This window comes from Diachasma alloeum, unplaced genomic scaffold (assembly GCF_001412515.2).
Source record: "Diachasma alloeum isolate Michigan unplaced genomic scaffold, Dall2.0 Dall_scaffold_00295, whole genome shotgun sequence".
NCBI classification, from domain to species: domain Eukaryota; kingdom Metazoa; phylum Arthropoda; class Insecta; order Hymenoptera; family Braconidae; genus Diachasma; species Diachasma alloeum.
The window spans coordinates 453,997-463,404 of record NW_021680434.1 but is presented as its reverse complement, the minus strand read 5'-3'; the positions used below and the strand labels follow the sequence as shown (position 1 = coordinate 463,404).

At 38.1% G+C, this 9,408-nt stretch overlaps 2 protein-coding genes across 4 annotated transcripts; both read right to left on the bottom strand.

The window, feature by feature from the left end:
* On the bottom strand, window positions 1-8,299 carry LOC107039299 (proteasomal ubiquitin receptor ADRM1 homolog). Of its 3 annotated transcripts, XM_015258854.1 has the most exons (5): window positions 7,885-8,299; window positions 7,690-7,806; window positions 5,875-6,369; window positions 2,414-2,728; window positions 1-199 (listed from the first exon to the last, which is right to left on the bottom strand). In XM_015258854.1, the coding sequence occupies exons 1-5, from the start codon at window positions 8,083-8,085 to the stop codon at window positions 116-118; spliced, it is 1,212 nt and encodes a 403-aa protein (XP_015114340.1). In that variant the 5' UTR covers window positions 8,086-8,299; the 3' UTR covers window positions 1-115. The 3 variants fall into 3 exon arrangements, with proteins under 3 accessions (XP_015114340.1, XP_015114339.1, XP_015114341.1); XM_015258853.1 differs by lacking the exon at window positions 1-199 and having other exon boundaries at window positions 2,215-2,728; XM_015258855.1 differs by lacking the exon at window positions 1-199 and having other exon boundaries at window positions 2,215-2,560.
* LOC107039300 (proteasomal ubiquitin receptor ADRM1-like) lies at window positions 669-3,384 on the bottom strand. Its single transcript, XM_015258856.2, has 2 exons — window positions 3,245-3,384; window positions 669-1,698 (listed from the first exon to the last, which is right to left on the bottom strand). Exon 2 carries the CDS (start codon window positions 1,342-1,344, stop codon window positions 784-786), a length of 561 nt encoding a protein of 186 aa, XP_015114342.1. The 5' UTR covers window positions 1,345-1,698; window positions 3,245-3,384; the 3' UTR covers window positions 669-783.
* Window positions 8,300-9,408: the final 1,109 nt, after the last annotated feature.

Genomic DNA, 9,408 nt, shown 5'->3' with positions numbered 1-9,408 from the left:
AAATCTTTCAAATCTCATTTATTAATCCATACGATCAAAAACCATTATCGAATAATAACGAAAGCTCCTCCAAAAAATCGAACTCTCCTCCCCAAAAAAGCCAAAAAAAACCTCCTCAATCGAGTGCCATGGGATCCTCCCCATCGTCCTTCTTCTCGCTGCTGGGTGCTCCCTCGCCCTTAGCCTCAGCCTTCTTCTCCTCGGTCTCGCCAGCTTGTCCAGCGACAAACTCCTCAAGATTACCAGTGGCAGCATTGACAGCATCAGCCCAAGTCCAAATTGTTGTACAACTGAGCTTGCTTAACCCAGTTGTACAAGTTTAGTAGGTTTTAGTAAACTTGTCTTGCAGATTAATTTCTTTTTGTCAAACTTAAAATTTCCTCAATTTCTATTAAACTTCCTAGAATAATTCAACTAAAATTTCCAGCCTCCATTGATTTTTCATCAAATTCTGAATTTTTAATTACGATATTCCTTTGAAATTCCCCTGGACTGTCACTTGCCAAAATATTCCAACAAGTATTGACAGTAAATTCGCGCACAATTTCAACAGCCTCAATCTTTCTGAGAACAAGGACCGCCTCTATAGTAAAATTCCTTAAATCCTAAATCTTAATAAATTCATTCAGAGAAATGGTAGTAACAAAAAGAGGGACAAACGCCTTGAAAAATCTTTCAAATCTCATTTATTAATCCATACGATCAAAAACCATTATCGAATAATAACGAAAGCTCCTCCAAAAAATCGAACTCTCCTCCCCAAAAAAGCCAAAAAAAACCTCCTCAATCGAGTGCCATGGGATCCTCCCCATCGTCCTTCTTCTCGCTGCTGGGTGCTCCCTCGCCCTTAGCCTCAGCCTTCTTCTCCTCGGTCTCGCCAGCTTGTCCAGCGGCCCCTGACTTGCCCTCGCCCTCGAGAGCACTGACAAACTCCTCAAGATTACCAGTGGCAGCTGCATTGACAGCATCAGCCCCAAGTCCAAATTGTCGTACAACTGGGCTGGCTTGGCCCGACTGCAAAGCAGACCAGAACATTGATAGCGCCTGGGAGAACTGTGGGGACGATAGCGTGGTACACAGACTGTCACCGGGTGGCAAGTGCTTGCTCATTGTCCGTTCCAGGCTTTCCGTTGCCGTAATCGCCGCTGGGATGGTATTCGTCAGCTCAGTCGCTACGCCCCTCTGTCGGACAATAAGCTTTGCTGTAGCCGACCGTGAACAACATACAATACGTACACCACGTTTACTTCCCCAGCATGTTACCAGTGTGAGGATATCAGTCAACCAGGTAAATTTCATGCCCATCAGTTTCACGATAAATTCCGGTATCACTATTTTTTCCATCGACTTGTCTAACAAAATATCCACTTTCCAGAGATAACCATAATCATTAATAATTAATAATTGATGACTGATAATTTTCAACTAGTCAATTAGTTAATATTTCTCTACAATTTTCAATTACTACATTAATCATCAATTGAATATTCGAAATTGTTTTATCAATCGATAGTTTAGGGTTTTTGAGATTAACTTAATGGATAACTGGCAGTTCCACATTATTTGTTTTATATTTTTAAATTTTGATGATTATATGTGAAGCCTTGATCAATGTAACGTTCAAATTCTCTTAATATTGAGGAATCCAATGATTGATGGCCATCTCTGCTACTTTTTTTTCACTCGAAACGACACGACCTATTCACTCATTCATTCCGTNCGCCCTTAGCCTCAGCCTTCTTCTCCTCGGTCTCGCCAGCTTGTCCAGCGACAAACTCCTCAAGATTACCAGTGGCAGCATTGACAGCATCAGCCCAAGTCCAAATTGTTGTACAACTGAGCTTGCTTAACCCAGTTGTACAAGTTTAGTAGGTTTTAGTAAACTTGTCTTGCAGATTAATTTCTTTTTGTCAAACTTAAAATTTCCTCAATTTCTATTAAACTTCCTAGAATAATTCAACTAAAATTTCCAGCCTCCATTGATTTTTCATCAAATTCTGAATTTTTAATTACGATATTCCTTTGAAATTCCCCTGGACTGTCACTTGCCAAAATATTCCAACAAGTATTGACAGTAAATTCGCGCACAATTTCAACAGCCTCAATCTTTCTGAGAACAAGGACCGCCTCTATAGTAAAATTCCTTAAATCCTAAATCTTAATAAATTCATTCAGAGAAATGGTAGTAACAAAAAGAGGGACAAACGCCTTGAAAAATCTTTCAAATCTCATTTATTAATCCATACGATCAAAAACCATTATCGAATAATAACGAAAGCTCCTCCAAAAAATCGAACTCTCCTCCCCAAAAAAGCCAAAAAAAACCTCCTCAATCGAGTGCCATGGGATCCTCCCCATCGTCCTTCTTCTCGCTGCTGGGTGCTCCCTCGCCCTTAGCCTCAGCCTTCTTCTCCTCGGTCTCGCCAGCTTGTCCAGCGGCCCCTGACTTGCCCTCGCCCTCGAGAGCACTGACAAACTCCTCAAGATTACCAGTGGCAGCTGCATTGACTGCATCAGCCCCAAGTCCAAATTGTCGTACAACTGGGCTGGCTTGGCCCGACTGCAAAGCAGACCAGAACATTGATAGCGCCTGGGAGAACTGTGGGGACGATAGCGTGGTACACAGACTGTCACCGGGTGGCAAGTGCTTGCTCATTGTCCGTTCCAGGCTTTCCGTTGCCGTAATCGCCGCTGGGATGGTATTCGTCAGCTCAGTCGCTACGCCCCTCTGTCGGACAATAAGCTTTGCTGTAGCCGACCGTGAACAACATACAATACGTACACCACGTTTACTTCCCCAGCATGTTACCAGTGTGAGGATATCAGTCAACCAGGTAAATTTCATGCCCATCAGTTTCACGATAAATTCCGGTATCACTATTTTTTCCATCGACTTGTCTAACAAAATATCCACTTTCCAGAGATAACCATAATCATTAATAATTAATAATTGATGACTGATAATTTTCAACTAGTCAATTAGTTAATATTTCTCTACAATTTTCAATTACTACATTAAACATCAATTGAATATTCGAAATTGTTTCATCAATCGATAGTTTAGGTTTTTTGAAATTTACTTAATGGATAACTGGCAGTTCCACATTATTTGTTTTATATTTTTAAATTTTGATGATTATATGTGAACCCTTGATCAATGTAACGTTCAAATTCTCTTAATATTGAGGAATCCAATGTTTGATGGCCATCTCTGCTACTTTTTTTTCACTCGAAACGACACGACCTATTCACTCATTCATTCCGCTCAAAACGATTGAAATTGATCGATAACCATAATCATTAATTAATAATTGATGACTGATAATTTTCAACTAGTCAATTAGTTAATATTTCTCTACAATTTTCAATTACTACCTTAATCATCAATTAAATATTCGAAATTGTTTTATGACTCGATAGTTTAGGTTTTTTGAGATTTACTTAATGGATAATTGACAGTCCCATATTATCAATTTGTTTTGTACTTTTTAATTTTTATGATTATATGTGAAGCCTTGATCAATGTAACGTTCAAATTCTCTTAATATTGAGGAATCCAATGATTGATCTCTACTACTTTTTTTTTTCTCGAAACGACACGACGATTCATTCATTCATTCATTCCGCTCCAAACAATTGAAATTGATCGATAATTGACAAACTCCTTAAAATTATCAATATATTACTCAATATAGTACTGATCAAAAAGTCTATCAAACTTCATTGTTGTTGATCCAACGCTGAAGTTCTCTAATCTCCTCCATTGGAACACTTTTTTTTAATGGAAAACATAAATGAAGTCTATCTATTGTTGATTTAATTATAAAATAGTGGAGATTGTTTCCAGATTGATTTGTCTCTGTTTCACTTGATTCGTAAGTGACCCGAGTCACTTCTAGTTAAATTCACTTCTTTAATTTTCAATTTTCACCGCAAAATATTCATAAATTCTCGTAAACGTTCTTGCAATTTTCGTCCATCGATTGTCTCTTCGATCATTCAGCACTTTTTTCATACCAAACATCAAAAATCTTTTTCGCTTGGTGATCGCAGCATAAAACACTCGCAATTCTCCTCCTAATTAACTAATTATCAATGTCAGTTCGATTGTTTCCATATTAATTAGTAATCTCTATTTTAACTAATTCGTAACTGACTGGAGACGCTTCTCGTTAAATTCACTTCTATAACTTTCAATTTACCGCAAAATGTTCATAAAATCCTGCAAATATTCTCTCAATTTCTTATCGATTCTTATCTTCCTTTTCTTATCGATTTTCTCATTATTCATCCAGCACTTTTTTATTCAAAGCATCAAAAATGCGAAAGATTTTCCTCTGAATCAATCAATATCCATTCAGACTGTTTTCATATTGATTAATAATCTTCACTTTAATTGATTCTCAACTAATTAGAGACACTTCCAGTTGAATTCACTTCCTTAATTGTCAATTTATATCGCAAAGTGTTCACAAATTCCCGACAAAATGTTCTCTTGATTCTCCCCCATCGATTTTCCCGTCATTCATTCCGTTTCAATCGATTAATATTTTTTAGTACTCGAGTTCGAACCGCAGCATTCCACAACGCAGTATTTGTTCACAATACAATGTCTCGGGAATTTATTCTTTATCTAGTGAGAAAACTCCTCGATATGCACTCAGCAACGATCGATATTAATATTGGAGGATTGGAATCACAATTTGAACGCTATTATTTTTTATATTCCTCCGGCTGATACTGCACTGATACCGACGATAATTTTCTGGTAGCGATCGATCATCGACGCCGCGACATTATTTTCCGTCTGCACTTGCAATATTTCTCCGCATTTTTGTTTATTTTGTTGTGATACGAAACGATCTGTCTTCTGGGGTGCGTCTCGTCAAGTCGGAGGAGGGCTTTGCACGTGGGGTAATGGCAGGGCAATTGTATCAATGGTATTAATGGTATCTCACTCTTGACAGTGGATAGTGAAGGCTAATCTTATCGGTGACATTGAGAATATAGAGGGCTTAGGTAGTTACTCCAATTGAAAAATAGAGGATTTTAGGATAAAAATTCTTCAACTTTTGATTATTTTTATGTGAAGATGAGGCTTTACGGTTTTGTGAGGAGAGGAATTATCATTTTTGAGATAATTTTGGTATTTCTGTAGAATCAATACAAATGATTGCATGAAACAGTTGAAAGGTTTCTGATTTAATTTGCTGATGTCAATATGACTGATATCTCAGTTTATCATGAAATTATTGGAGTAATGACTGAGTTTTGAAGATAATGTAAAGTATTTTCTTTTCTAGAAAAAATTGTCATTTTTTTTGCTAAAAAATTACAAAGTTTAGAGATATTTGAAAAGGAATCTGTACCAAAAATAAAAATCCTATCCAAAAATATCCCATGATATATCCTCTTAAAGTCACTCATTCTCTAGATCATTAAGTAATATTCTCCGTAATGAAGATAATGAAATGATTCTCCATCACTTCAATCTATTCTCAAAAGTATTAAGCAAATTACTAATTCTCTGTCATGTCCCCATCAAGAACGGGATTTTAAAAAATTCCACTAGATTCATATCAAATAAAAATGAAGCAAGTTAATCAATTCCTCAATCTCGATTTTTACATATCAATTGATGCAACTCAGTTTCTCAAAATAAATGAAACCAAAATATTCCCACAATTGACTATATTAATTAAATTATTAATTCTCTTTCATAAATGAACAGAAAATTAAAAATTTCAATAGATTATTATCAAGTAAAAATGAAGAAAATTAATCAACTCCTCACCCTCGATTTGTTTTTAATTAAATTGGAGCAACTAAATCCCTCAAAACGAATGAAACCAAAATAATCAAACAATTTTATACCTGAACAACAGGTTCAGCCCCTGGAGGTGTAGAAATATTCCAGAGATGTCTCTGGAGATCGAAGAGATGTGGGTCACTCATGAGAGTGGGAGTTCTCTCGAGAAGGGTCATAGAACTTGGTGGCTTAGACCCGGAATTATTTTTGGGAGTGCCGCCCGAGGACGACCTCGGGGTTTCTGTGACACTGGCAGGCGCTGGGGTCTGAGCTGCTGGTGGTCTCGTGGCACTGGTGGTCACTGGTGTGGAGGCAGTGGTGGTGCTTGTCCTCGTGTTGCTGGGACGATCTCTCATTGTTCCAAGGAGATTTCCAAGCCCAATCTGACCCACTCCCCCGAACAGCTGCATCAACTGCTGCTGGGACATGTTGTTGAGAAGATTCTGCAGGTCGCCATCGGGATTGGCCCCTCCACTTCTCTGGGAGCCCGGGGTCGGGGGGTTGTTGAGGACCTCGTTGATTTTCCTGCAGTGCTCCTCATCTTTGTCAGTCTTGAGGTCCTGCAGGAGGGGGAATTCGATAAATAATTTGCAGGTGATTTATAGGAGAAAATATGGGGATGAAGCTGAAACTAGTTGAATATTCGTCAGCAGAAAATTCAATTTTGGGGGTATGTAGGCGAGTCAAATGTCTTTCAAGTGCGAAAGATTTTGTACATTATTTAAAACCACTTGTACATCCCTAGATTTACCTCAAACAAATTTTCTGCTGTCGAATCTTTCGCTAGTTCCAGCTTCATAATATGGTGAGCTTCTACACTAAGAGAAAAACAAACACGTTGTCAAACAAGTCTTGTTTGGGCCAACAAAATCGCTAGTTGAAAATTGCCAAAAAAGAATTTATTTGATTCGAATTTGAAAGTCTCAAACATGAATAATTGTTCTGCTTTCGACAGCAACGAAATATTTGGCTCAAGAGGCGGATAATTCACACCAGACGGTGCCTTTTCAGGATGAAAATATCTCATACAGAGGACAATTTATCAACAAATATTTTATCCCTAAGTTACAAGATTACTATCATATCATTATTATTGTTTCATTTAAGGGTTCATTTGTTGTCTGTGATTATTAGACAGTCGAAACGAAAAACTACTATCCCTTGTTTCGCATAAAACAAAGATTTTTCGGGAGCAAAATACGTATGGAAGTATCGAATAACGAAGGAGTAGTGCTAGAAATGACATTTCGTGCGTCTACAGAGAATGCAATTTTTTTTGAACATCTAAATCTATTTTGCGACAAAAATTTTTCATTCCAGCGCACTCTATGCATGTTTGGCCCAAAAAAAAATCCTTTTTTTATAATTTTCAAAAAGCTATTTTCTCGGCACAAGTAAGACTTGTTTGAGAACTGTCATTTTTCTCTCAATGTACTCGCCATGAAGCGTCGACATTTCACGAAATTACGATTTTTCATTTCCGGGGTGAAGGCAAAAGCTAAAATCTCTACACTCAAAAATCAAGTCCAATTCAGCTGATTATTTAATAGCATTTTCGATTTAAATATTCGAATATTTGCAGAAAAATTAATCAAAGTGACAAAGGAGAAGGATATTTGTCAGAAACTAATAAACTATTAGATATACTATTGACCATTACCTTTTTATGAATACTATCCTCCTCTTTTGACATGTTTATTCATTTTACTGTAAATATTTCAAATTGCCCCCTGTTATGTTCGATTTAGTTCTACTCTACTCCGGCGTAGGGTACCTCACTCCGGCGTAGAGCAACCTAAATCGAAAACGCTATAAATCTGGCATCCATACTGCCCCACCCGCCCCTAAATAGTTTAAATCAAAGGAGCCATTGGGCACACCTGCAGCCAAAAGAAGAACTTCTTGCTCGACAGTTTGAATTTCAGGAGATACACTCGTCCAGTCTTGCACTGCGACACATGTTTGAACTCACAGTCATCCGGAAAGATGATTAAATCCTGCAACAACAAATGGTCATTAAAAATCACATCAAACTGCAGTTGGAGGGGCAATTAACGCCTCAGGCATTGCGTTACGTCTTCAACAGTTCCAGAAGTCCGATCCTTCCAGCAGAGGTGCATGAGCGAATCGTCAGACTGAAAAACGTAGAGCAGTCCCTTTCTCGTGTCCGGATAAACCATCTTTCCCTTGACAGTCATCTTCCCGGCTTTGAATTCGACTAGATTCTTACTGCTACCTCGCACCGCATTATTGCTGAACAACGCACCGCCCGACATGATTACTATTTACCACCTGATTATTCCCCGGATTATTCGATCAGCTCAATGCCACATACAGACGGGAGATCTCGGCTCTCTTGGCTGTTGGATTTTTTGGAGAATGCAGTGTCGATTTATCGGGAATTTTGTCGGTTTTGGGGGTGATATTCGCCACACGCACTCGAGTTTACACTCCGAAAAATCCTCCGCTGCCAATGACAATGCAATTCAACATGGCAGACGGAGATGTCGGCACTTTTTGGGGAATTTTGGTGACGCGACATCTGCGGAATTTTTTTGGTTTATCGACTGTTGGGTAATAGAGCGGAGAGGGTTTTATTATCGACGGGTGCGCCGAGGGTTTTCGATTTGATCGATTTTGTCGACAGTATTTTTTTCATTTGTCATTTACGAAAGGGTTAAAAGTGAGGGGATGAGAATTTGTTCAGTTGAGAGGGATATCTGAAGAGATAATTACGGTTTTATTTTATAGATCACTTGAAATTCAGATTTCAATTGGTGGAAGAAGTAGCTGGGGACTTCTTCAGATGGCGCTAGTGACTCGATTTGGAATTTAAAATACGGAAATTGGAAAAATTGGGTCGAAGATACGATCAATTAGCCCCCCACTTCAATTGAAGCCCCGAGTTGAAGACCCGAGTTTGTAGCAAAGATGTCAGACAAGATATGAATGTTTTTTTGGGCTCAAACGAAAGAGCGGGTCGAGAAATGGCGTGCTAGGACCTCTAAAGATGGTTTTGAACCAGGGGAGACTCCTAGACCCCAATGTTCTATACATACTCCTAGACCCCATTGTCCTCCTAGACAGTGATGTCACAACTCTGCTTTTCAATTGAAAACAGATATCATCTTTAGAGAGATTTGTCATCTTTAAAGACTTCTGCACGCCATTTCTCGACCCGCTCTTTCATTTGAGCCAAAAAAAACGTTCATATCTAGTCTGACATCTCTGCTACAAACTCTGGTCATCAACTCTGGTTTTCAGTTGAAATTGGAATTGTTAATTTACACAATAATAGGAGTGCATTGACGATTTTTTTTAACTCGCAAAAATCTTCAAACAATTTGCTACCGATTGGTGATAACATTTTTTGGAAATAATGAAATAGGGGGGATAACGCCTTTTTTTTCAGGCGTGATTTTTCAAAAATTCATTTTTAAAAAAGTACTACTTAGCAAACGTTTTTTATTAGCTCGCAATTTTTTTCAAAACTACTTCAATGAGGAAAAAAATAAAAATTTGGAATATCTATACATGAGGGGCTAATTGATCGGATCTGAGACTAGTCGAGTAGTAGTTGAGAATACCTTAATAAATTT